This window comes from Rhinolophus sinicus, linkage group LG14 (genome assembly GCF_036562045.2).
Source record: "Rhinolophus sinicus isolate RSC01 linkage group LG14, ASM3656204v1, whole genome shotgun sequence".
Classification (NCBI taxonomy): domain Eukaryota; kingdom Metazoa; phylum Chordata; class Mammalia; order Chiroptera; family Rhinolophidae; genus Rhinolophus; species Rhinolophus sinicus.
This window is the reverse complement of record NC_133763.1, coordinates 30,584,426-30,612,052: the sequence shown is the minus strand read 5'-3', so window position 1 is coordinate 30,612,052 and position 27,627 is coordinate 30,584,426. Positions and strand designations below refer to the sequence as shown.

Below are 27,627 nucleotides of genomic sequence, written 5' to 3'. Positions count from 1 at the left end.
CAAGTTCATTAATTTTTGTCTCATATTTTTATGTTTTCTTTTATTTTACTTCCTTTGGGTCCCTTATTTCCTGAATTGATTGCTTAGTTCTCCCTTTTCCATGTTTCTTACTAATAGATGCATCTAAGAATCCATAATTATTCAGCTTACTAATTAGCACTCTCTGGGTATATTTGTTCAGAGTTACTAATGTACCTAATTTTCCTTCCCTCCCACCCATTGCTCTCCATCCAACCTATGGCGACGTCATGAGCAATTAGGCAGCTACCTTGTCAAAATTCAGGCACACCTGCTGCCGTGTTCCTTGGTGCGTTCATCTCAGTAATCCCGGCAGAGGGAACACGCACACCGGTGTCTGAGTTGTCCTCAGTCCTCGTAATCACCAGCTTAGCTTCACAGCAATCACACGTTATCCTTTTAGCATTTGCTTATACACTAGAGCTGCAAATCGACCTTCTTTATTTCTCAAATATCAACAACAGCAATTCTGGTTCCCAATTTTTTTATTTATTTATTTATTTTAAATTAAATTTATTGGGGTGACAATTGTTAGTAAAATTACATTTGCAAATACCCTTCTCTGAGCACAAATGCAGTGGGTCCAACCAGCTCAGGGCTGAGGTTTCTACTCCCCCTTTCCAATAGGTACGCTGCCCTTTTTAGTTTGAAATTTACTCTCCTTGACAGAAAAGCCCAAGATTAAACGGGATTTTGAGAACTTCTAATATCTACATGTCCTTTCCTTTTGCTAGAAATTGAACTAAAACAGCACATGTTTGGCCTTGAACTGTTTGAAAACTACATTTCATTTTTGTCTTCAGTTTTTCTGCTGCTCTTCTTACAGGCTAATGACAAGCTCCTCCTGCTTCCTAGTTTAACAGACACCTTTTAAACCACATCTCCTTGAAGATCTCCCAGAGATACTGGACTGCTCTTAACCTCTCTACTCTCAGTCTCTTTAATCTCTAAAATGATGCAGTTGGACTGGGGGAATCTATAAGATCCCATCCAGCTCTAAAAACCAGCCTGTCTTGCAGGAAAGCTGACTGCATTGTTGAGCCCTCTGTCCCTCCATCTCTGATACTCAATGATGTTTTTCATATCCCCAGAGAACCTTTTGTCCAAGTTATGAATTCTGTTTCATAGCAGGGAAAGAGAAAAAGGCTGATAGGAGAAATTTTATGTTAGTAAAACTTTTTTTTCCCCCTCAAAATGAGAAGGGGAATTTGACAGGAAGCCTCTGAGGAAGAGCATGGGTGCACTAGAAGGAAGCCCCATGTCAGGCCCCTGTGCCCTGGGGTCATATCCTTCTTTCTGTGTGGGCGCCACTCACCCTCTGAGCTACTGTTTGATCTGTGACTAACCAAAAACTAGAATAAAACTCTTTCCTTTTCAGTTCAAAGGGTAGATGTGGGAGTGAAATAATAATATGCAAACACATGTAAATCATCGAGCATTATAACTTACGGAGCTATTTTTACTGTAGAGATTTCATTCTCCTTCTTTTACAAAAGGAGAAATGATAATACAAGCAAGTTCTGTGCTACTTTATCTTTTGTAATCAAAATAAAAGTTATTTGTGAGCTTCTTTCTCTCTCTAACTGAATTATAGAACTTTGCTGATTCTCTGCACTCTTGTAATGTAGGAAAGCCTTGCTCTAATATAAAGCACTATCTCAGATGAGAGGTGTAATGGTTGTTATTATTCACATTTCACAAAGTTCTTTGTCTGTTATCTGCTCACATTTCAGCATTTCCCAAACATGAACTCAAACATATATTTCATTTTCATAATGGAGGTTTCCCAATGAGAATGAAGTAGATAATTATTTAAAGCAAACGATTAGTCTTTCTTTAAACAATGCATATGCTGACATGAGCTAGTTCCCCCGAGGCAACTTGAGACTTTCGAAATCAAGATTACAGAAAGAAATTTTCCCACCACTCTACCAATATATACGACCAGATGTCCTAGCCACATGAGAATTTGTCCTTGTGCCTAATAGAATAGGCAAGTTACATATTCTTCCCTAATGGCCCACAACATGTCTATGTAAAACATTAATTTAATACACCATCACAGACAAATCAAACATGTGAGTAAGTTCACTGTGAGTTGTCCATCCAAAGAGAAATGCTAACTTGGTGAATAATTTCCTTATAACTTCTCACCAGCTTCTCTCTTGAGACCCAGGGCTTCAATTCCTTGCTGGACACCTGCTCCTGGACTTCCTAGAGCACCTCAAACACTGGTGTGAAATTGGACTCATCATATTCTTCCCCAAGTCTGATCTTTGAACTGTGCTCCCCAGAACCACGCTTCCATTCACCCAACCTAGAAACTTGTACCTCATCTTAAGCATCTCCTTTCTTTCTATTCTCATTTCTCCAGTCCTTACCCAGTCTCTCAACTCTTCCAGATTAGATTAGACTATTAAATGAAAGACGGGAGTCTCATTTATGTTCCTAAACAGATTTCCCTGCTTATAATCCCTGGCTTCTCCAATATATCCTTCATGCTGCCCCGGAATTATCTGGCCACAATACAGGTTGGGCCACATCACTTCTCTGTGGGCTCCCTATTATTTACTAAGTAAATTCCACACTCAGTGTAGGATTCAAGGCAGTTCACCATTGGTCCTTATATTATTAGTTGGGAAGTTTTCATTCAACTAGAGGTAAAGAGAAATGACTTAAATTATGAGAAATATTTATTTTCTCACCTAACAGAAAATCCAGAAGTCTCCCAGGTGTTGTCCACCTTTCTATTCTGTCATCCTGTTCCATCATTCTGTTCCAGCATTTTGGCTTTTGTCCTCCGGCTTGCCCCCTCTTGAACTCCAGGTGGCTGCTGCAGCTCAGACATCACACCCTCCCTCACATGCAGAAAAAAATACATTCCTTCCTCTGCAAGAAAACTTGCCCAGGAGCCCCTAGTAGATTGTCCCTAATATTTCTCTGACCAGGATTGTATCACATGCTCTTGTAAACAATCATAGCCTAGGAAATAGAATTTGGGTATTTGGTTTATACAAAAAAGTATACACATCTTGAAATCAGGGTTCTTCCAGCAAGAAAGAAAGAAAGCAGGTGAGAGGGTTTGGAGTGGCCAGTATTACTATCCATCAGGATTTAAACGCAGCAGTTAACCCCATGCACACACCTCAGGTCCCTGGCCTCTGGTATTATCACCATTCTCAAAACTTAGTGCATTTCATTTTTCCATGCATTCTCTCTTCTCTTACCATAGGCCTCCATGCCATTTTGTGCCTTTAGAAACACTCCGTTCTTCACAGCTGTTAGGTCTGAGCTGCTTCTGACACACCATCAGCATTAGTCCTCTACCAGGCCTCGTGTTCATCGTGCATCCCTCATTTGTTTCTTTCTGCCCTTGTCACAGTTGTACGTGTGACTTCTATTCCAATAGATTATAAAGGCCCTGATTTAGTCAGTCTTGTCCTTCCTACCGTCCTTATCACAGTGCCTTGAATCAAGCAATAAATGTTTGCTGAATTAATTTGAATGTCAATTAACCTTACACCTGTTTGGTTTGCAGGTCTATGCTGCCAACATAGTCTCCCAAGATGGTGAACAGAATGGTCTTATGGGGAGAGTAGATGAAGGTGTAGATGAATTTTTCACCAAGAAGGTGACCAAAATGGATTCTAAGTGAGTTCAGAGTCATTACTAATAATACTCTTTAATTCACATTTAAATTACTAACAGCTAACAATTAACTTTGTATACTAAGGCTCATTTACACACACACGCACACACACACACACACACACACACACACACACACACACGTGTATATACATATTTTTTAATGGAATTTACTATTCTGATGGTTTGCAAAATGTGATCTCCAGTCCAGCAACATCACTTTCCATCCGTATAATCTGGGATCTTGTTAAAAGGGCAAATTCTCAAGCATCTACCCCAGACCTACTGAATCAGAAACTCTGGAGGTGGTGCCCCACATTCTGTGTTTTAAAGAGCCCTCCAGGGGATATATTGAGCATGCTCAAGTTTGAGACCCATCATGCTATTTTAAAACAGACCACAAAACGTACCATCCCGAAATGTTTCACTTGGATGATTCTATTACTTGGCAGTGAACTTTGACAGCTGAAATTACTTATATCTAAATGTGCATAATCTGATATATGGAGGGCTGTACATTATTGCTAGGTGACACAACCTCAACAGAAAGTGTCAAAATGACAACAGAATAAATGAAGAGGCTTCAGAGTTAGCCTCTAAAATGTTCCATATGCATTTTCTTATTACTAAGTGGAGTTTTCTTAAAAGATGACTTAGTGGTACTTTTATTAACAGTTGTTTAACTAAAACATAAAACTCCATATTCTTTAAGACTATTGATACCAAGTTTTTAAATCCCTAACTAAATGTAGATCCATCCCAAAATACACTCTTAACCTGAATTTGTGTCTATGAAGTATTCTTCACCTTGAGATACCAAATTCAGGAAGGAATTTAGACCATATGATAAGCCGAGGGTGGGCAGGCCAATCACAGGTATGGAAGAAACCAGCCCATTCTATACATTGATGTGCATTATCTTGACTCAGCAGGATGGCAAGGTAGAATTTTTATATCCAAAACAGTGCAACTTACTGAATGTTGTAAGCTTCTGGACCCAGTCATTTATCTTTGACACTGGCCTTGAAGGTTGGCATACTAAGAAAAATTCTATTCTGCTGTGCCTCAGGAGCCAACCTAAATGTCGTTTATTCTTTGAAGCTTTCCCGTAACTGCTCCCTCTGACCCCCAAGTTAATTGCTCTTTCTCTAAAGCTGACTCAATGCTTTTTTTTTTTTCATCCTCTGCACACATCTGTGAGGATATACATAATCCTTGGAGAGCTTGTTTGTTTATACAACTCAGGGAATGGGTAAACAGATTCTCAATGTTAAAATGTCGAGCAATACCAACATAAATAGAGCAAAATGGGAAAGTTCCTCTTAATGATTTGTTTTCAAGTCTTTTTTTCTCATGGACAGTTGTTGTTATTCAGAAGCAAATGTGGGTCTTATTTTCCATTCTAACTTAAGTGTCTGACGCAGCCTGTGATATGTAGTCTGCCCTCAGTCACTATTGGTTGAATGAATGAAGATGACCTCGGCCTGTGTCCATATAAACTACAGATAGCATTGTAGGCTCTTTTCTTTCTAAACTTTAGAAATGGATATTTAGTTAGTGGAAAGGTCTGTATACATTTGACCAGGGCCCTGTGTGCTGTTATACTTGCCCTAGTGTGATTTCTTCTACCGTTCATGCTACTTCTTTAATAGGCTCAGAATGCAAGTTGGGTATATTTTATAAGGTATAAAATCTGCTTTCTACAAAGACACTGCACTAGGAGGATTCTATTATGTTTCAGTACAAATAGAACTAGATACATTAATTTTCATCATATAGTGATAGGATCTACTAGGAGTTGTGATTTGTTTTATTTCATTTTGGTATATAAAAACAGATATTGTCAGTTTGATATGTAAAGGGCTGGGCATAGATAAAACCATGAAATAACATGAAGAAAGTTCGAAAATCCAAGTTTTATACACTTATAATTTAAAATGTCATATGTTCTACAAGGCTTTTTATCAACAACAAAAAAAAGTTCCTTGTTTCTTTCCTTATTCCCCAGATGCAATTAATTTCTGTTCCTTTAGCTGTTTATTTTTTACTTTGCTTCCATATTCTTTAATAATTTTTTTCTTTTTTCTTTTTTTCTATCTTCTGTTTTTCAGATTTAGATAGTAACTATAACTGTTGACTTCTTAACTATAGAGGATAATAATAATTTAAGTCTTACACACTCTACCACCCAGCCCAGCCCAGCGGACCCATGCAGACACACACACACACACATGCACACACACGCACACACACACACACTCTTTCCTCTCCCCATCTTCTAACTTCTAACTTAGTTATATCTAAATTTTTGGTTCTATCAATACTGACTGTTGACTTCATTATAGCCATGTAAATACTCATAGCTGAGTTATATGTATACTATGACATTTCCTTTCCTAGACAACATTGTATTTTCGCTGGAGTTAATAATTGTCCCATTTTCATTTGCTTGGTTTTCTGTATTGCTATCACCGACAGATCCTCTGAATCTCCAGTAAAGGGATTTCATCAGTTTCATCTTCTTGGACCATCCTTCACTGCTGTCTGACTGACTCCACTGTGACCTATAGGCCCATTCCACTGCTGTCATACTGGGGTCTCCCTTCCTCATCTGTTTGGGGCTTCCTTTCCCTCCTTCCTGTGCCCTTTTCCTATTTCCTTTGCCTGTGCTATCTTTTTCCTTACTTTACTCCCTAGTTTGGGTGGAGCACTTCCTGGGCTTGCTTTCTAAGAAAGGAAGCATGAGAGATGAGTTTCTGAAACTCATGTGTTTTCATTGTGATTAGTAGTATAAGTAGGTATAGAATTCTAGATTGGAATCCATTACATCTTAGAATTTTGAAAACCTAATCCCTTTATCTTCTAGTTTCTGGTGTTTCTATATGAATCCAATGCCATCTTAAGTTCTGATCTTTGTTTGTAACTGATATTTTTCCTCTTCTCCAGAAGCATTTGGGATCTTCTCTTTGTTCTCAGTATATTGAAATTTTGTGATGATAATGCTCTGGCTAACTCTTTTTGTTTGTTTAACCCATTTGCTGGGCACTAATGGGTCATTTCAATCTGGAAATTCACATCCGTTGGTTCTGGAATTTTTAAAAAATTATTTTTCATAATTTTTTCCCTTTTTCTCTATATTCTTTTTCTTAAAACTTCAGTATTCAAATTATGTGTTTCCTCTATTAATCCACTCATATTTTTTTACCTCTTCTCTCCTATTTTATCTCTTTTTTTTATAACCCTGCCCCCCACTTTCTGCGAAAGTTCCTCAGTTGTATCTTCCAATCTTGATTTTTTCACTTCTGCAATCACATTTTTCTGCTATTCTTGTTTCATGGTTGCAACATTCTTTTCTCTGTCACGTTGAAATGGAAGGGGCACTAATGAAATCCATTTGTTTCTGGGCTTTTCCTACTAATGCTTTAGTGGTCAGTTTTCCCAGATTAAGTCAGATTAAGTCATTACTACTCTGGCTTCCAAACTTTGTTAGTTTTGCCTTTTCTCTGAGGTTTATACCTTATTATTATTTTTTTTTTTATCTCTTGCAGTGGTTTTACAGGGAACTCAGGGGAGCTAACCGTGTTCAATCTGCCAACTTTAAATGCAAGACTGTGACAGTGCCTCCCACTCAGCCCACTTTATTTCCACTTTCTCCCCATCTAGTTCCCAAGTTTCTGAATGTTCTTTTTGACAGTCCTCTGCCAAAGCTGTCTATCTTCATTTTGTTGCCTCTTTCAGTGGTATTACATTTAAGCAAGGATCCAAGTCTTTGTGTTGAGCACCAAGGGTGGGATTTCAGATGTTATCTAATGATAACATGGAAGGATTTTAGGGGGTTATTGGGAAATCCAGCTCTTTTCATTGTGCACCAAATTACATAAGGCAGTCACTGCTCTGCCCCACCCCCCCAGCCCCGCCCCTGTGTCTGGAGTGCAGCCAGCTTTGTTGGAAGTTCTTACAAGTGGAGAGGCACTTGACTGTTGACTACAACACTTAAATATAAAAAAACTCACCTCTGCTCCCAGCCCTACCATCTTCAGATTCTCATTCTTAGCTTGTCTGTGCCTCAGTCTCCTCACCTATGGATATGATAATAATATTCCACCTTCCTCTTAATTTCCTAAGTGCAATGACTCATCAACTTTTTCAAATGCTTCAGAATGATTGCCATATAAGCAGCAATCTTCACATTTATGTTTTGACTGATTGTCGCTGAACTTGAATTACAGTAAAACCAGCAGTATTTGTTCTTTTGAATCACAGGAGATCGTCAACAAGAGGCTCAGATTTTCATGAGCTTAGTGAAGGAAGCGATGAAAAGAAAAAGCGAGATTCTCGGAAAAGTGGCTTTCTCAATTTAATCAAATCCCGGTCCAAATCTGAGCGACCACTAACGGTCTTGATGACAGAAGAACCCTCCTCACCAAAAGGGGTGGTTAGAAGTCCAGCCATAGATACACCCAGGAAGGACATGAAGCCAACCGAGCACAATGGCAATTCTGAACGGATAGAGGATCTAAAAACACCTGACTCCCTTGAAGAAAGTCAAGGAGAAGACATGGGGAAGGTGGAGCGCAATGACAGCAAGGGCAGCCCACAGGGAGGGCGGAGGTACGGGGTCCAGGTGATGGGCAGTGGTCTGCTGGCTGAGATGAAGGCCAAGCAGGAGCGGAGAGCGGCTTGTGCACACAAGGTAAGGCAGGGGCCCTTTTGACTTACTGTCTTTGGGTTTTCTCCCCCATGGGTGAGCGAGGTACAGAAAAATAGCCTGTTGGTTAAATAAAAATCCAAAAACCAAAGACTTTTTCGTAAAGAACCCAGACCACTGACCACAAAGGCAGGGCCAGGTTTTCCCTTTGGCACTAGGGCCATCCTCTTCCCAAGAGCCACAGCATTTGAGGTAAGTTGTTGACTGTACCTGCCCAGGTGCTTCCTGTGCATTTTGTAGAAGTATGTGGCAGCAGTTCCAGAGAAATGCTTAAATCTGGGAAAAGACTGAGTCTGTTGAATTGCAGTGGAAACTTGAGGGTGACTAGAGATAGGAGAACTGACAGAGACAAATAAAAATACTGAAGCCAGATTCTAATTATGGAAAAGTAGATCTGTTTTTCACTTATTTCATAATTTATTCTCTTTTACAAGCCTAAAAATTCCTTGCAATGTTCCAGATTTAAAAGTCAAAAAGCCAAAAATTGCACATTGATTTTATTTGAAGTATCAGGATGAAACAGTTCACCTTAATGAACCCTTGATTTTCAGAAAGTACATGGTAAACTATATACCAGGGTGGGGAGGGCTGTTTATATTACTTACATGATCATTTTCCAAATGATCATTTTTTCATTAAATCTTGCCTCCCACATGATTTTACCAACTTTCCGCTATAGTTCTACCTTCAGTACCTCTGTTATGTAGCAATTTCCTGGTTACAAATACCTCCAACCTTAGGGAAGCGTTGAGGGGGGTACCATATAACCCTATGTTAACTGCCCAAAGAAATGTTTATATTTTAATCTGTTTTATAGAATTTCCTTATAACAGTTAATGTATTGTTTTCACCAATGAGCAGTTTATTTTATCACTATTTCCGTTGGTGAACAGTTGCCTTTTGGTAGAAAGATGAGAAGTGCTACAGGGCTTTTCCCATGTGCTTTGGAATTTGATATGTAAATAGGCTGAAAATGGCAAAGTTCTTACGGTTTAGTATTTTTATTTGTTCAAGGCTTATACCAGTGATCTCAGCACCATCTAGTGTCTATTTAAAACAACAACAATGATAAAACTAAGTATTTAAAATTTGAACCATCAGGAGTATTCATTCTATCTCAATAATAAAATAATAAGAGAAAGTTTTTTTAATTAGTTTTATAATATTTTCCCCTAAAATTCCATCACTGTATTCTTTATAAAGTTAGCAACATAAGTATCAGTGGTAAATATACCATTAATAAAATATATATGTCATCTTCACTTTCCTCTTGAGTAATTCTCTTTATACTATTCACTTTTAATATGTGTATTTCAAGAAAAAGAACTGTGAAATGAAGATACGGCATCTATTATTTATTAACAAAGGAGAGTAATACGCATTGAATGCTTAGAAGCCACATCTTTTCTTCTGGGGCCACCTAGTCAGCTACCTACACTCAAAGCTTTATCCTTACAGTTCCTACCCTAAGAGAGTGGCATTTAACCCTCCCCATCTCTGCCATCACAAACTCTTCCCATCTGAAGTTTGTGGGTTTTTGAAATTAATTCCACCCTGGTCTCCTGTTTTTGCCTCTTAAACAACAGATTTGTGTCCTTTGGCTCTGCCTCAGTGGCAAGGAAGACCCTGCCCATTTTGGGGCCTCTTTTACCAATTTTGTACATCAAAGTTGAAAAGGTTTCCACTGCTTTTAAAACTTGATTTTTGGAACCAATTTGGAGAGGGTCCTATAAATTTGTAGAGATATCAGTAGCCACATCGCAGGGAGCATCAGGGGCAGCAGAGCCCACATAGCAGTTCAACAAGAGAAACAGGAAGCATCACTAAGCCCACCGGCTTCCCCAGACTCACACACCTCTCACCTGTGGGGAGCATCCAAGGAATTGGCCGCACTTTGGGCCCCGGAGCCCTGATTGTAAACACCAAACAGAAGGTGCTCCTCAGAGCTTTGTCCTGAGAACTTCAGGGAGACAGAGGTCAGACACCATCAGTGTAACAGCAATAGAGTTAAGGAGGCATTCTTTGTTGCCATTTATTATCTGTTTTGTTCTTTTTCTTACACTTTAATAAATATGCACTTCGTGGGATGCTTGAATTTTTTAGAAACTTGGGAATGACACCATCTCCCAGGAGTCTTCCAGCCTGGCCATGAGCAGCACAGAACGGTTGGATGGAGGTGGGGCAGGTAAGCAGGCTGTTGTCATTACCTCCTTAGGAAAAACACTTTCTTTCTGGTTCTAGGAGTCGCACATGATAAGAGAAAAATAAAGATAGGGAGGCAAGAACAGGCTGCTGTGTTGTATGTTCTCAGTTTTGACCTAAAAGAAAACTACTTTCCTTCTCTTGCCCCAGCTCCACTTAGGGACACATCTCCCATCACTAGTGTAGCCTTGTGCCTGGATAGGATACCTTTCAAATTCCTAAAAAGAAGAAATTGCATTGAGAAGAACTCCCAAACTATGGGCATTTGAGGAGGGAGGACATTTTGGGGACATGGCTGATGTTTTTAAAAAACAAGCCGTACGTAGTATGTGCAAGGAGGCTTTTTTTGTTTGATATGAGAGAATGTTCTTCCCTTTCAGCTTGAATATTCCATAAATATCTAGAGTCCTTTGTCCCTCTGACTTTTCAGGTATAGTAAAAGAATAAGATACCTTAGATGGAAACTGGAGAGTAACTTGAAAATTGCATGTTAGAAATCTCATTGTGCTGTTTTGAAGTTTTGAAGTTCTTATGCATTAGTATCTTCATGCAGTCAAGAGTTGGAATATAAATCATATTTAACAGGCTTATTTTTGCCAGTCATCTGTTTAAATTAAGGCAGCAAAAGGGATAGAGGCAGGGCATAAGATGACATTTCTGAGCCATTCTCACTAACCATGAGGTTATGGCCATTGGCATAGCCCTCCTCCCTCAGGACCTGCAGCTGGACCCCTCACTGATTATTGTCCAGAACTGTGGCACCCACAGTTGTGCCAGGTCCAGGGAAGACCTGACTGCTGCAAGTGCATTAAGAACTACTATCTCTGCACATTCATATGGACCTGCACACTATCCAGTGCTTGTCTTCTGTGCAGTAGTCAGGGGTGACCAGAAGAGTACCATCAAGTCCATTTTCTATGAAGAATTTTAGTCTTCCACCAGCATATTTCTGTTCTAAAAATATGCTTAATGGGAAATGACAATAAACAATTTCAGCAATTTGTGCCAGGTTTTTCCTAGCTTCACATGATTAGTTTCTTTCACCTTTGATTTTTAGGATAAAGTGTGCTTTTTGTACCCATTTTCACTGTAGTGCCTAAACTGCACCCAGGTCTTCCGGAAACCCGCTTCAATTTGGGGACCCCTGAAAAGAATGCCAAAGCAGACCCCAAAGTGGACATGGGCTCCCGGTCTCGGAGCTCCTCCAGCACATCCACCAGCCCAAAGCCCCTCCTGCAGTCCCCCAAGCCCAGCCTGGCGGCACGGCCCACCATCCCGCAAAAACCAAGAACTGCCTTACGACCTGGTAAGGATTTTTCTGGTCAGGGAGTGACACCGAGGACAGTGGCTTCCCAAGATAGCTGGGATGGGAATCCGCAGATGGTTTCCAGAGCTGCCTGTGAATGTGGGCTCTGCAGAGGGAGTCATGAGAAGCCTGCCAGAGGCTGTGGAATTGACAAAAGCTGGAAGGTTCTTTTATTCAGCAGCAAGGCCACCAAGTCTGAGACTGTCATTGCATTCAGTGCTACAAGCTACAGGGTGAGACTGGAAAAGCAGTCTTGTGTTATACTGACACATTTGTAGTTCTTGAGGTAGCTTTCTGAAACCTCTCTCCAGGGTAGATAGACCCTTCAGAAGGCTGCCATTTAAGGATGAGGGACACAAACAGGGAAAGAATAACTTCCTCTGTTTTTACCTCATATCTGTGAGTTACTTAGGGTTTAGAACAGGGCTTGGCAAGCTGTGGGCCTGTTTTGTAAATGCACTGTCACTGCACTGCCACACCCGGTGTGCACACATCAACTCTGGCTGCTTTGTGCTCAAGGGTCAGAGTTAAGGAGTTGCGACAGAGGCCATTTCACGTGCAAAGCCTAAAATACTTATCATTTGGCCCTTTACAGTAAGAATTGCCTGACTCTAAGTTTAGCAAACCTAATGACAGAAGAAACTTAAAAGTATTAGAAATGGATTAGGCTCTGCTTTATTCTCGCCTGCAACTGCCTCTTTTCACTGTAAGGTCTTTTTCTCTCTCTCTCCAACTTTCTATCATAATAAATTTTAAACATATACAAAAGTAGAATGATAATACAGTGAACCCCATATCACCTCTTCACTTTATTCCCCCATAAAAATTAGTCAAATAAGGATAGAGATACAGTCAGATTATGCTCGTCATTGTCATCGTCATTGCTGCTAGTCTAAACTGAACACCCAACCCTGTGCCAGGCACTGTTCTAAGTGCTTTATATGGATAAACTCCTAATGTCCCCTAATGTCCCCACTACAGCTCATTTTACAGATGTGGACTGTGAGGCACAGAGATGCTCGGTTTGCCAAGGCACACAGGTAGTGAGTAGCAGCCAGTTTCTACCACCTGTAGGTGGGGACCACTCTTCTCCTGGGCTCTTCCCAAGGGGCATGTGTATGGAAAGTAAGACACCCAATTCCTCATAGTCTTTCATCAATACACAGATGATTTGGGTAGAAAGAGAAAAAAGACAGTGTCGCAAGTTACCAAACTCATTCCACTTGTGGATCTTTTCCATTTTCTCTCAAACATTTCTTTCACTCACCATGCAGCCAGCCTGGTTAATCCTCTTTGGTCTTCATAGCCCGTTGATCCCTTAAGTAATCCAGTGCACGGTCTTCAAGGAGAAGCCACAGAGAAAGGAGAACACTGGAGTCACCTCAAGTAACCCTTGAAGCAGATCACTAAGGATTTCTGATTCTACTCAAATCTTTTCACAAACCAAAGTTCGTTACAATGAGGTACACAAAAACTTCTTGGTGGACACAAAATAGCTTCATAATACAAAGACTGGGGAGAATGAAGGCAAAGAAAATAGTTTAAAATTTTTTTTTAAATGATGACTACTCAAAAACAGGCAGGCATTTACATCAGCTAGGTGTGTCTCTAGTCCAAAGTAAAGAAACAGCACTTATGAAATAAACCTAATCTAATTTGTGGAGTATTTTGTCTCCTCAGATGCTAATGGTGAATATAAAACTAGCTGGATTCCCAGTATTTTATTGCAAAGAGCGTTTATTTTAGTTTCTTAGTGTTCTTAGTACTTACTATATTGAGAAGTATGTTAACAAGCTAATGTTTTTATGTTTTTATGGAGCTTGAGAATTCAGGAGACATTTTCAAATACACTGTCTCATTTCCTCTCCACAGTTCTGAGAGATTGTCGAGATAGGTAGTCATTTTCAGTGTCTTGACACATCCCTGCTTATGTAGTGAAGCACGTAGGACACCTGAATCGGAAATATGAGGCTGAAGAGGACCTGGCTAGAGGTTTTCTTCTGCACACTCAAATACACTCACACACATACACACGCACACACGCACACAAGTGCCAAATTGAGAATTACCTTGCTGGTAATAGCGGAGAAAGGAGGGTGATTGCATAAATCCTTTCAATTAGAGTGAAACAGTGCAGCCTTTAGAATTAAGAGACTAGAGATCTAGTGCTAGCTATTTTGCCACCTTTATAGCTTAGCAGGTACTTTAATCTCTTTGTACAGTGATCACCAAACTCCTTTCTGTTTGTAAAAGTCCATGATTCCAAGTTATTCGTAGTAGTGTCAGTATGTGTATGTAAGTACATGTACCAACATGCACAAATACGTGTGTGTGTGTATATATTGTGACCACTTTAGTGGATTTGACAGCAGATAAAGGTGATGGGTTATCAATTGTACATATTTTAAGAAAACCAAATAGCTTTTGTGTTTGAGGCAGAAGGAACAGTTAGTTCACTTCCAGTCCAATTTTCAAATATCAGCTCATTGGAATTCTGTGTCTCCAAGATAGATTAACATCTGTGCAGATTTTAACCTTTCTTCTGTTTTCATTATTTTTCTCTCTGTCGTTTGTGGATGTTATTATTTCACTGAGCAGAAACATGAAACTAGTTCCTGGCCAGAAAAATTCAATGCTTTTCAAAAATTATTAGTCACCTGTATTGAAAGAATAACCCAACTTATGTTTTTTCTTTTTCTTTTTAATTAAAGTTTGTTGGGGTGACAATTGTTAGCAAAGTTACATAGATTTCAGGTGTACAATTCTGTAATACATCATCTACATATCACATTGTGTGTTCACCACTCAGAGTCAGTTTTCCTTCCATCACCATATATTTGATCCCTTTTACCCTCATCTACCACCCTCCTCCCCCATTTCCCTCTGGCAACCACTAAATTATTATCTGTGTCTATGAGTTTTTGTTTCTTCATTTGTTTGTCTTGTTCCTTTGTTGTTTTCAGTTTTATATACCACATATCAGTGAAATCATATGGTTCTTGACATTTTCTGTCTGACTTATTTTGCTTAGCATAATAATCTCAAGATCCATCCATGTTGTCGCAAATGGCAGCATTTCATCTTTTCTTATGGCAGAATAGTATTCCATTGTGTATATATACGACAACTTCTTTATCCATTCATCTATCGAAGGACACTTTGGTTGTTTCCATGTCTTGGCCACTGTAAATAAAGAAGCAGTGAACATTGGAGCATATATATCTTTACGGATAAATGTTTTCAGATTTTTTGGGTAGATATCCAGGAGAGGGATTGCTGGGTCATATGGTAATCCTATTCGTAATTTTTTGAGGAACCTTCACACTGCCTTCCATAGCTGCTGCACCAATCTGCATTTCCACCAACAGTGTATGAGGGTTCCTTTTTCTCCACAGCCTCTCCAACACTTGTTACTATTTGTCTTGTTGATGATAGTCATTCTAACAGGGGTAAGGTGATATCTCATTGTGGTTTTTATTTGCATTTCTCTGATGATTAGTGATGCTGAGCATTTTTTCATATGTCTATTTGCCATTTGTATGTCCTCTTTGGAGAAATGTCTATTCAGGTCCTCTGCCCATTTTTTAATTGGATTGTTTGTCTTTTTGTTGTTGAGTTATATGAGTTCCTTATATCTTTTGGATATTAACCCCTTATCCGAGGCGTTGTTTGCAAAGATCTTCTCCCATTTGGTTGGTTGCCTGTTTATTTTGTCAGTGGTTTCTTTTGCTGTGCAGAACCTTTTTAGTTTGATAGAGTCACATTCATTTATTTTAGCTTTTACTTCCCTTGCCTTTGGAGTCAAATTCATAAAATGCTCTTTGAACCCAAGGTCTATAAGTTTAGTACCTATGTTTCCTTCTATGTAGTTTATTGTTTCCGGTCTTATGCTTAAGTCTTTGATCCATTTTGAATTAATTTTGGTATGTGGTGACAGATAGCAGTCTAGTTTCATTCTTTTGCATGTGGCCTTCCAGTTCTCCCAGCACCATTTATTGAAGAGGCTGCCTTTCCTCCATTGTATGTTTTTGGCTTCTTTGTCAAAAATTATCTGTCCATATTTATGTGGATTGATTTCTGTGTTCTTGATTCTATTCCATTGGTCTGTGTGTCTGTTTTTCTGTCCATACCATGCTGTTTTGATTATTGTAGCCCTGTAGTACAAGCTGAAGTCAGTCCAGTTTGTGGAACAGTTTGACTCATGTGTTTGTCTCCACAGAGGATGTCCCAGACTCTCCACCTGGCCTGAGTTCCCCTAAAGTTGCCCTTCTTCCACCCGTCCTGAAAAAAGTTCCTTCAGACAAGGAAACAGAAGGCCAGGGTAGCCCCCAGCCCAGCCCCAGGACATTTTCCCAGGAAGGTAAGAAATGTTTTTTCTCTGGGATAGCTCTCCCCAAAGAAAGTCATTTCAGGAGAAAGGAATTTATCCTGGACTTATAACTAATATCTTAGCTTTTGCTTAAGTCAGCACTCCTAGGATTAAATTTTGGTACCAGAGCAGTTTCTTAGTTCAGAAACTCAATTCAACATTATTGATAACATTGGATCTTAAAGAAGGACTGCATACAAAGAATGAAAAGCATAACTGAGATACCAGCACAGAGGTCTCACGTCTTTGTAACAGTGATCAGTAGATGCTCCAGCACTGGCTCTCAGTATATCAGGAGTGCCTTAAACATTATTTAGTGACTCATTTGGTGCTACTTGTAGGTTCCCAGGTTTCATTATTTTCAAGAAACACTTCCCCTGATTGTAAATGACCATTGCCATGGTTCAGGAGCAGCCTGCTCAGGTCTGAGTGACCTTGTGGTCTCTGTGCTTGCTCAGTCATGGGATCAGACATTGCTCATTCTCAGCAGTGTGGCACCTGCATGGATGCTCTCAGAGCATCATTGCACCAGTTTGCTCCTTCTAATTTGTGGAGCAGGAGCAGAGCAAGATAATCCTGGGATGTGCATGCCATCTCCTAGAGGCAGATCAGGAGTGGTGATGAGTGGAGGTAAGGCGTGTTTGGGTGGCGTCAGCACCTCACTATCTCTTTCACCCACCTTCCTCATTCTGTTAAGTGCAGTCGACTCTTGGGTTCTGTCCTTCAGAAAGTTGTAATGTGATTGCTGTTTTAAGCCCCACCTATAAAGAAATTCTAGAGCCATACAAGTCATCACTGTGTCCAGGTAGCTCTCATTGTGGATTGCAGTTGCTTTGTTTTATCTCAGATTTGTTTGATGCTTTAGAATTCTTTGGCTTCTTGCCTCTGACATCTTCCTACATTGGCCAGTTTTATTTTATGGATGGTAGTCTTGGTTGAAGTTAGGAAGTAATTCTGAGTACTGTCTTTGTAGTTTGAGAGTCTAATAAAAAAGTAACACTGCCTGCTTTCTCATCTCCATTCTGCAGATTTGTTGAGTGGGTACAAGTTTCATCCATCTATTGGCTAAAAATAAAAGATGGTGGGGTTTTGACCAAAGCTGATAAAGCACTTCCATCACACATAGAAACCAAAGCTATGAAAGGTGGCTGGCATGTGTTATCACATGTGGTAAATAAACACAGGGCTCTGTGTTACAACCACAGGCGTTGGAAGTCTTGGTGTAGAAAGAAGAACCTTTGGTGGTGCCAGATCAGAGTGACTTGAACCAGCAAGTGTCCCTGACAGTCCTGCTTGTGCCACAGAGCCCCTCCCCCATACCTACCTTCATTTCCCTTCTTTCTGCAACTGCTGACTTTTTGTCTTCACTTACGAGAAGCTTTGAAAAATGCCTGAAGGAATCCTGTTGGAGAGAAATGGGGAGGGAGGATGGGTGGAAGTGGTTAAGTAGGAATGTTCATTTTGTCAAAAGCAATTGAAATAATGGAAGGATTAAAGAAAAGTCAAAAGGTTGAATGAAAAATAACATTTTTAAATTGATGTTTTCTAGATGCCTGTATGATTCAAACAAGGCCTAGAGTAACCTACCAGCCTTATGAGTAAGAATGTGTATCATAGAGCCTCTGTAGTTTACAAAGTGGGTGACATCCTAAATGCCACTAGCATGTTTTTAAGTTGCTTTGAAAACGCCACGTGTTCTTTCCCCAGGAAGTTAAAACTGAGAGTTTCTCCTCAAACATTTCAGAGCTTCAGGGGTAGGTGTTTGATTCCCTTCCTCCCCCTAATACCAAACATTATGAATGGTTCATGCCTCCACCTTCCCAGGTAAATGGTAGGGAGTATAGAGCTATGGAGTCCATCACTTTTCCACCTGGGATCCAGAATAAGTCAATGACAGGATCATTCTGATGATCACTTGGTATTGAAATTGGCCTGAAAATATACATGAGGTCGGAGAACAATTTGTAATGTCCAAGGTGGTAAGATTTTGACTTCGGTTCATTTATCGCTTGTCCATTAAGCTGGCCCAGGAATAGAGAGCCACTTGTGAAACCTGTCTTTTTCTTTAAAAAAGTGTTACTGATGTGCTCATTCCTGTTTTCTTGTACATTATTCATTCTGGTTACTTCGTTTCCTTGTTCTGTGCCTCCCTTTGGACTAGTGTGCCCAACTAATTTCTGAAACAGGTAAATTACTGTGATTCTTTGGGATTAATCCATAATAATGTGATTTTCATTAATCCATCCTGGAATCGAAATGGTAACATTGGGGCCTTTTTTTAATACCTTTTGGGGGCAGACTCAGAGCTCACCTCATTTTGCACGATATTTCCATAATGTTGGCTGTTGAAGTCTGTAGAAGATGGTGCATCTATTCAGGACCAACACTGTAGGTTCCTTGAATCCTAAGTGGGGTGGGTAAGCTGATATTTAATTTTTAATGTTAATGCTTTTTAATATTAATGTTGACACATTGATATATTTGCTGATATAAAGGGTAAAATGAATACCTTTTCCTCAGTAGTGCAAAGAGGAGATTATTACAAAAGACATTCAGATCATGACAGTGACAAGCCTTCCAGTAAAGGGAAAAGATCTTCAAAACTGTACTCCACCATTGCAGAAGAGGAGGTGAATGCAATTGGGCACAGGAAGTCACAGCCAACAAATGGTTAGAGTCTTCGATTATCATCCCTCACTGTCCCAAAGCTTACGAACTGGCACTAACAAAAACAAACTTTAATTGAGTAACATCTGTCCTGGGACTGGGACGATTCATACAACTGATTTTTTTCCCCCCTAAATGGCAACAGAATTGTCCTTCCATTTGAGGCTAAAATTATTGACTTAAAAATCTAATATTAGAATTTCTCATGAGGAGGATCAAGTTATCTTGGAGTATGGTGACATTTCCTTTCAAATTTTTGTGATCATGTAGGTTTACATGTAGGTTTATTTTTGTATTTGGGGTCATGTCTCCTATCCTCTTCCTTTATCTGTCTGTTTCTCTGTTATATTAGGTTTAAACTGGGATTGGATCAGCAATTCTTAAAGTAACATACTTTGTACCTTTGGGAATATTTGCCTAACATTTTACCTTAAATCCTTTTAGGAAAGGATCAATAAAAAGCCAGTGACTAAATGTAGAACTTGTGTCATACACATGATCTTTCAGTGTACATTTTATGACCTTTTAGTAAGAAAGAAAAATACCAATTAACTTTTTAACCTCTAGGAATAATTTATTCTTAATTTTATAGCAGTTACTCTATGACTCCTGTCTTCCATTTCACATTGTAGTAAATTCTGCAATGTTTTGTTCAGGTGAAGACAGTCCCAGGAGACATGGCAAATCAGCTGTAATCTCCAATGGGAAATTTTAGAGCAATCATTGCTGATTCAGAGAGGAACTGTCTTTTCTGTGACTAATTATTCATCATTTCCATGGTTAATAACTTTTTATAATTATGACTTGAAAAATGTTGTAAAGGAAATCTTAGTATCATAAAGAAAAAGAATATATAATATTCTCCTTTGTGAAATTTCCTTAAATTACTCCTTCCCTTTATTTTCTTCTTGTAAAACTTTATCAGGGGTTAACATATGAGTGAATTGGTTCCAGGGATGAAGTGTATGGCGTAGCATTCTAGCTATAACTCCACACCCTTCACTGCCTCCTGAGAAAGTACCCAAGAAGGCAAGTCAGTGGGAGTGACTTTGTTATAGGAATAACTAACTTCTCTTTATTGCAAAAGGATAAACCATTCTCAAACTTTAGCATATTATTATTGATAGTAAACCTCTGACTGACCTTACAGCTTAACAGCCCAATGAGTTATGATGCCTCAAGTGGGTACTGTTGTCTTAAGAACTCTCCTTGACAGAGTTTTAAAAACAAACAAACAAAAAAATCCTGATAAAACTGCATCTACCAGCTCCCCACCAGTAACAGCACTTGGAGCCAGCCTTCTGGGCCAATACCATTGGATGAGACATGTGCTTTGACTTGCCTGGTGGTCTGGTACACACTAGCTAGATGATCTGAAGGTCACGTAGGGATAGATCATTCTATTTGGGCCAGGTAGCACCTGCCCTAGAGAAAACCCACTGACTTGCTCCTTCACTTGTAAAGGATTTCTTGTGTGGTAGACATGTTTATAGATACGTGGTTACAGTAGTTCTTCTCTCTACAAGAGATTTCCTCTAATATTTTCAAGGAAATCTGTTATCTTCAAGTCATAAAAAAATTACATAAATGAGCACATAAGACATTTATTTTCTGAAAAGAGACAAAGTTGCTTTTTAGAGTATATCAAATCAGAATCTCTGTCTCTATATTGCCTCTTTTGATAAGGACTCCCAAGGTCACATAGATGTTTCTAGGTTTTGGAAATTTACATTTGTACTATTGTATCAGTTGACTTACATCACTTAATTATTAACAAATCACCCATAATGCAATGCAGTGTTCCATCTTCATTAGGCCACTAAAAGCACTTTCTATAATACACAAAGAGACCACCTCCCAGTACCACACTGATCATCTTGAGAGGCCTTGAATTAGAGTATAAAGAAGATGAAGACAGAGATAAGCCAAATTTTAGAAAGGCAAGAAATTCTGTTTCTGTCTCAGAGTTTTTTCATGACCTCTTTGGCTTAAAATTCTGATTGTGATGGGCTATGTCAAATTTTGATGGAATTAAATAGGACAATCTTGTATTTGCTTTTCCACCTTGATTTATTGAAATACTGACCAGAACAAAAAGAATAATTTTTACAGGCGCCTCAATTAAAATAATTTTATGTATAATATTTTCATTTTGTTTTGTCAGTGCCAATTCCTAGCACTTGACTTTTTTCACCCTTAAGAACTACATAGCAGTCTGCTTTCTGAATAGTTCCTACTTAACAAATAGCATTTCACAGAGCAATTTTATTAAACCATTGTGTGTACTTTCCTTTAAATCTTTGAAAAGCAGCTCTGATTATACTAAAACAGCTTTTTTATTTTCCTCAGTCATGTATCGGTGAAACAGAGGCTATTGTTCTCAAAGCACACTGCATATTTTTATCATGATTATTATGTTTTAATTGTGTGGCCATTGTAATATTGACTTGACAGTTAAAATGTTCACTTTCTTTTTCTAGAAATATTTGTAACTGCATCTTTTGAATTTCATATCATTTCCTTTCTACATTAATTATACTCTGTGATGTTTTCATTAAAATGTTCTATTTTCTTAAAGAAAATAGTTGGTTTTGGCTTTGTATGCACTGTAATGTAACCGATTTGTACAGGCCATCTTGTTCTGAGATTCCTTTTATGTATCACTTTCTTCTTCCATAATCTAGTCTATAGCCAACAAATGTTTGGCTAAGGCTTATAGTCTGTAAGCCAGTAGATCTGGGTTCTACTACCCCTATATGAGTTCTTCAAAAGAAATTTTAACAGTCGGTTGGCATTTTTGGCTCTTGCCAGAAAGTATAAAAAAATCAGGGCTAACTACTGAGTATTATTTTAAGGTCATCATGTTTTTCTTCTGGGAAATAAGGATATCAGTAGAGCTTAAAATGGAGAAAAGCTCAAATTTTCATATCAATCTCTAATTCTGAGTTTATATGAATGTTTCAGAAGCTTTAAAATTAGCATATATATGCAAAGTCAGATCATCTTCAGGAAGGACAGATTTCATGTTTGAGCCTCTGTGCCAACTATCACCACTGTAGATGGGATGTGAATATGCCAGGGGTGCCAAAAAAATGTATACACATCTTTTAAAATGTGTATATACATTTTTTTTGGCACCCTCCATATATGAAGTGTTTGTGTTGAATAAATAGCCTGTTTACTCAAGTATCTTATAATTTTAATGGTACATGAAGGAATAATAAATATGTATATTGACACATGTATAGAGACCCTCTAGCACTTTAACTGTACGAATACTTACATTGAAGAAGTGTAGTAAAACAATCTGATTTTTTTTTCACCCTATATAAAGTCAAGCATTAAGTCAGGCTGCCAAGGAGAAGGTTCATCTGAATTAGTAAAAAGTCTGTATTTTATAAATATTTCAAAATAATTTCTGAAGTTTGAACTTTCAAGCAGATATAATCTTATTTAAACTGTCCAGTAATGACAGCCGACCAAACTTAACGTCAATATAACTGTAATTAGTATCCTAATTATATGCAGTCAAATGAATGTTGCCTAAGGTCTGGAAAACAAACTTGACAAAGAACATTCTGCCTAGAAAGTTGTATGTACTGGTGATCTGAACTACCAGGAAGGCAGGAGACTGGGAGACCAGTGCTTTGGTTTCTAAATTTAACTGTTAGTTGTGTGACCTTAGTTCTTTGACCTCACTATGCCTCAACCTTCCTAGCCAAGAATGTTGCCTACTACAATACTAATGAAATGTCAGGTTGTTACGAGTCTCATTATCTCATTTACACTCACATTTGATAGAGTTTAGTCAATGAAAATGAATATTTTTAGAATTAATTTTTAAATAGTGTTACCACCATAGTGAACTGCTTTAACAGCCCTCTAAAAGGACATATAATTATTCCTCTCAGTTAGATAAATTATAATTGTTGGTTTCATAACGGACACCAGGTCTATGCCACCAATCCAGGAACCAGCCTAGTAACTTGTTAATTTTTGCTGTATCCTTCCATTCCCCAGCCTGGGAGGACTCAGAAGCCCAGTGTCACTTGGATGGAAACTAAAGGACAGTCTGCTTATTGCAGGAAGATTCCTGTGTTGGATTTCTCTGAATATCAGCTAGCCCTGCTACAGTGACCCTTTCCATGGTTATCTCAGGTTTTATCTGTGACAGACATTTTCGACTGCATGAATTTCTCCATTTTTAGAGAGTACTCAGATGTCATATCACATAACATGAATTAGACCTGAGATTTCCAGGAAGCTAAAACAATGGTAAAGATAAAAAGTTTTTTTTTTAAGAATTAGAGCAAATATGTTTGCTCTGAAGACAGATAAGCAGTGTATCACCATATTTATTTCTTCCCTTGAACCTGTAGTGTAGGAAATTTATTCTTGAGTCACTTGATAGGAAAGAACACTTATTTTGGTTTTAAAATGGGATGAATAAAATTTTCTATCAGGTTTAACTAGTAATGCTCTATTTTGGGATTAGATTATTGCAAAATGTCTTCAAGATAAAGACATTATAAATATTCCCTACTTCCTCCTATTCACAGGACACACAGAAGTTGAGAATTTAAAGGACTCTGTGTATTACTATCAAATTGGTTTGGTGATAAAGGGCAAACTATAGAAAATTATTTACCTTTGTCCCAGAACCTGGCTTGTAAACAACTTCCAAAGGACCAATCAAATAAGTACATTTAATTTTTCACGCTATTCATGCTAAAATATATATATATATATATATATATATATATATATATATATATATATATATATATACACACACATAATCTCAATTATTTATTCTGAGAATTTGCTCAAAACTTGGGTAAAGTAAGTCAAAATTTTTTTTTTTAATTTCGTACCTTCACGGTGAGATTTGAAAGGTATATGCTTTTCAAAATTTTGGGTGATTCAATTTAGTGTAATTAACTGAACATTTAAACTTTTATTGGCCAGAGATCAGAATCAGTCCTGATGGCCAGATAGGCAAGATAAGTACTTTATGATGTTTGCATTTTGACTGTTAGGTTTCATGAGCTTTCACTTCCTGAAACACTCTTCAGTGGATTAAACATTTAAATAGCCAGTTCTTGGCAAGATGAGTTCTTAGCATAATGGTAAAACCAAAATGATCAGAAGCATTAACTGAATCCTATTGCTTCTCCAGGACTGTGGTCCTGGTTGGATCACTTGAACTTCTGACTGATGAGGCACCTGCACTCTTCTTTCAAGCCAAATAAAGTGCATGATTTGGCATTTTTAGCTTAAGTGGTGTCTATACAATAGACATGGTGAGTAATATTTAATAACCCTTAACAGCCATGCTGGTGCATAACACCTGAACTTTTCCCCAAGATATAGTGGCAGTACAGCTATGATCTATTTGGAAAGAACATAGGCTTTGGAGAGAGGTGTAGTTGAAATCCTGATTCCAGATTTTATAAAACCTACATTGCAGGGTAGTTGTGAGTAGTAATAATAATAGAGAGAGTGCCTGATGTGACACATGACAAAGGCACAGTTCCAGCAATTATTCTCTATCATTGCTTTGTGAAATCTCAATGGATCCTTCATGTTTATATACGAGGTCAGACAATTAAGGTCGCAAACTCATCCTAGAAACAGTGCTACATACCTCATTGCTGAATATCACTATCATCACCTTCAAAGTACTCCCCTTGAGAAGCTATGCACTGATGCCAGCACCTAGTCTACCCTTCAAAGCAATTTTGGAACTCTTTTTCTGGAATGGCCATCAGAGCTGTTGTCGTCACATTACCCTTGAGGTCTTGAATATCATCAAAATGTCTTCCTTTCAATATTTCCTTTATCTTCGGCTAAAGAAAGAAGTCATTGGGGGCCAGAACAGGTGAGTAGGGAGGGTGTTCCAATACAGTTATTTGTTTATTGGCTAAAAACTCCCTCCCAGACAGTGCCATGGGAGCTGGGGCATTGTCATGTTTCAAGAGCCATGAATTGCTGGCAAAAAGTTCAGGTCATCTAACTTTTTTACGCAGCCTGTTCAGCACTTCCAAATAACAAACTTGGTTAATTGTCCAGTTGGTACAAATTCATAATGAATAATCCCTCTGATATCAAAAAAGGTTAGCAACATCATTTTGACTCTTGATTTGGACTGATGGAACTTTTTTGGTCATGGAGAATTGGCTGACTTCCATCATGCACTTTGACGCTTTGTTTCAGGGTCGTATTGGTACACCCACATTTCATCACCAGTGATAACATGGCCCAAAACATCATCTTGCCTGTCCAAAAGGTCTTGGCAAACTTCAACTCTCCTTTCCTTTTGTTCATTGGTGAGCTTTTTTTGTGCATTGGAGACCACTTTTGCATACAACTTTCTCATGCCGAGATTTTCAGTTAAGATTTTCCTAACTCTTTCTTTATCGATGTTTACTTGGTCTACTACGCTTCTCACAGTCAGTCGGCAATTTTGACACACAATTCAATGAATTTTTGCAGTGTTTGCATCAATTCTGCTCATTACTGGCTGTCCTGACCTCTCTTCATTAGTGTTGCGTTCTCTCCCTTAGAAAAATGTTTAATCCATTTGTACACTGGCATTTTCTTCATGGTATTATCCCCATAAACTTGGACTAACATGCCCTTCATTTCACTTCCACTCTTGTCAAGTTTAACAAGAAATTTAATATTTGTTCATTGTTCTAATTCAAGCTCAGACATTCTTGCAACGGCACACAAAAACATGCAACAACAGTAATGAACGCCACTCAGCAAGACACCGTCACACGGCAACATGAACACTGCTGTGAGACATTGATATACCAAGATTATGAAACCTTACTGAGCTGTTTGTACAGTGCTGCCAATGTAAGCACATGGTGGCAAAATTCACGAACTTAATTGTCAGACGTCATGTAATCAGAGCAGGCGACAGTAATGGCAATTCGTTTTACCTGGAGTCTGCTTCCTAAAGGGTTAAACAGACCATTGGCAGCATTAATTCATTTTCAAAAGACTTTAAACTGTTCATCTCCTGGAGAGTGAAACTGAGGTTTTCTGAAACACAGAAAGATGTAACAAAGATTGCTGAGGCCTCTTCTTATATCCTGTCCCAAAGCAGAGATTGCCAACCTACATGGTCTGCAGAAGCATCGAATGGAACATTTGTCCAGCATTGCTTCCTACAGGCTGTTTGTCCTGTTCTGTCTGCGGCATAAGGGGGCAGCTGCATAAGAGGGCAGCTGCATAAGGGGGCAGCTTATCCTTCCTGGCATCTCCCTTTGCTCCCCACCACCCATCCTCACCTTTTGGGGTCTTCACCCTCAGATTCTCAACCACATCTGAGAGGCTCATCTAGACTTTTTTATGTTTTCTTATTTTAATTTATGTGTGGTTCTGTTGGTTTTTAATTTCTGTCTGGAGTCTAAATGTAATAGGTCAATTTCTGAGACAGTTCATCTTGAATCCCCCCCACTCTTTAGAGCCCTGTACCTGACTGGTCAGGCCACTGGTATTGCCTTGTTAGTCAATGATAATGATAACGGCTTTCTTCACTTTGTTTCAGTTTCAAGGAGAAGCTGGGGCCAGCTGGCCCAGGAGTATCAAGAACAAAAGCAGTGGTCCTCCAGTAAAGACAGCCATCAAGGCAGCAAATCCAGTGACTCTGGGGAAGAAGCAGAAAAGGAGTTTATTTTTGTGTGAAGGTCACTCAAGTACAAGGCCATTGTGCATGGTGCTTTGTTAGCCATCGGAGAGAAACCCAGGGCAACACCTCCTATTTCCTATGCGCTCTTTTCTTGGTGCTTTTTTTTCCCTTCTTTTTCTTTCTTTCTTTACTTTTTTTTTATTCTTAAACAGAAACAGACCTATTTCTTGGTAATCAAAGCACATTTGTTTGGTCTTCTCTCAACCCTTGGCATTTGATTTCTAATCATTCCTTCATTTGCCTTCAACAAATGCCAGCAAATATCCCATGGGCCCTACTTGAATTTCTCTAAGGCAGCTACCATTTGCCCTGCAGGATGAGTATTTGGAGGTAAACAAAGTGACTGGACACACGCTCACACAGTGGGGTACTGCTGCATGTACCTGTGTCAGATCTGCACTTGACTCAGTAGAGCAATTTATTCTTGATGTATGCAATTGCACATTGTAATTATATTAACAGAGCACACTAATAAATCATTTGTATAAATTCTATATATATTAGATCTTGCGTAGGGAGTCTACATTCTCCCATGGGGAACTTCTTCCTTCCTTATGTGGAATTGTACATTTAAATTTGGTCATTGACCTTTGCAATATCATCAACAAGCACAGTAAGAACAGAGTGAGAGAGGCCCATGGCTGCTTCTACCATGTGCCCAGATTAAAGTATATAGTTGATTGGAATGAGCGTTTATGAATATTTGTGGTTTTTGAAGGCTTTTGACTTCTCTCTGTTTATTAGCTTTTAATGTGTGATTTTTAAGGGAGAAAGCTTTGACACCTATTAAAAAATCAAAATGCTACTCTTTTTAAGACATTTCACAAATATTCATTTACATTATAGGCTGATGGTATTTTATTCATATGTATATTTATACCAATAAAATGATTTTACAAGTGGAATTTTGACCTCCAGCTACTTTTAAAGTTAGGTTTGGCGAACTCTTTTTCTTTTGCAAAATCCAGAATAATCACAGTTCCCAGATTATCAAACCAAGTTACATT

General features: G+C 38.7%; 1 protein-coding gene across 13 annotated transcripts in view; it reads left to right on the top strand.

Annotated features, from left to right (window-relative positions):
- The window catches only part of CARMIL1 (capping protein regulator and myosin 1 linker 1), a 351,277-nt gene extending 323,752 nt beyond the window's left edge, over positions 1-27,525 (top strand). For 3 of the 13 annotated variants that reach the window (XM_074319291.1, XM_074319286.1, XM_074319288.1), the window contains 7 exons: positions 3,557-3,669; positions 7,930-8,359; positions 10,478-10,559; positions 11,670-11,882; positions 16,102-16,242; positions 18,772-18,921; positions 26,480-27,525. In XM_074319291.1, coding sequence (XP_074175392.1) covers positions 3,557-3,669; positions 7,930-8,359; positions 10,478-10,559; positions 11,670-11,882; positions 16,102-16,242; positions 18,772-18,921; positions 26,480-26,616 — 1,266 coding nt within the window. In that variant the 3' untranslated portion in view covers positions 26,617-27,525. Of the gene's footprint in view, positions 1-3,556; positions 3,670-7,929; positions 8,360-10,477; positions 10,560-11,669; positions 11,883-16,101; positions 16,243-18,412; positions 18,438-18,771; positions 18,922-26,479 lie in introns of those variants that run through there. The other 10 variants (XM_074319290.1, XM_074319289.1, XM_074319293.1 and 7 more) reach the window with 8 other exon arrangements.
- The last annotated feature ends 102 nt before the right edge of the window (positions 27,526-27,627 follow it).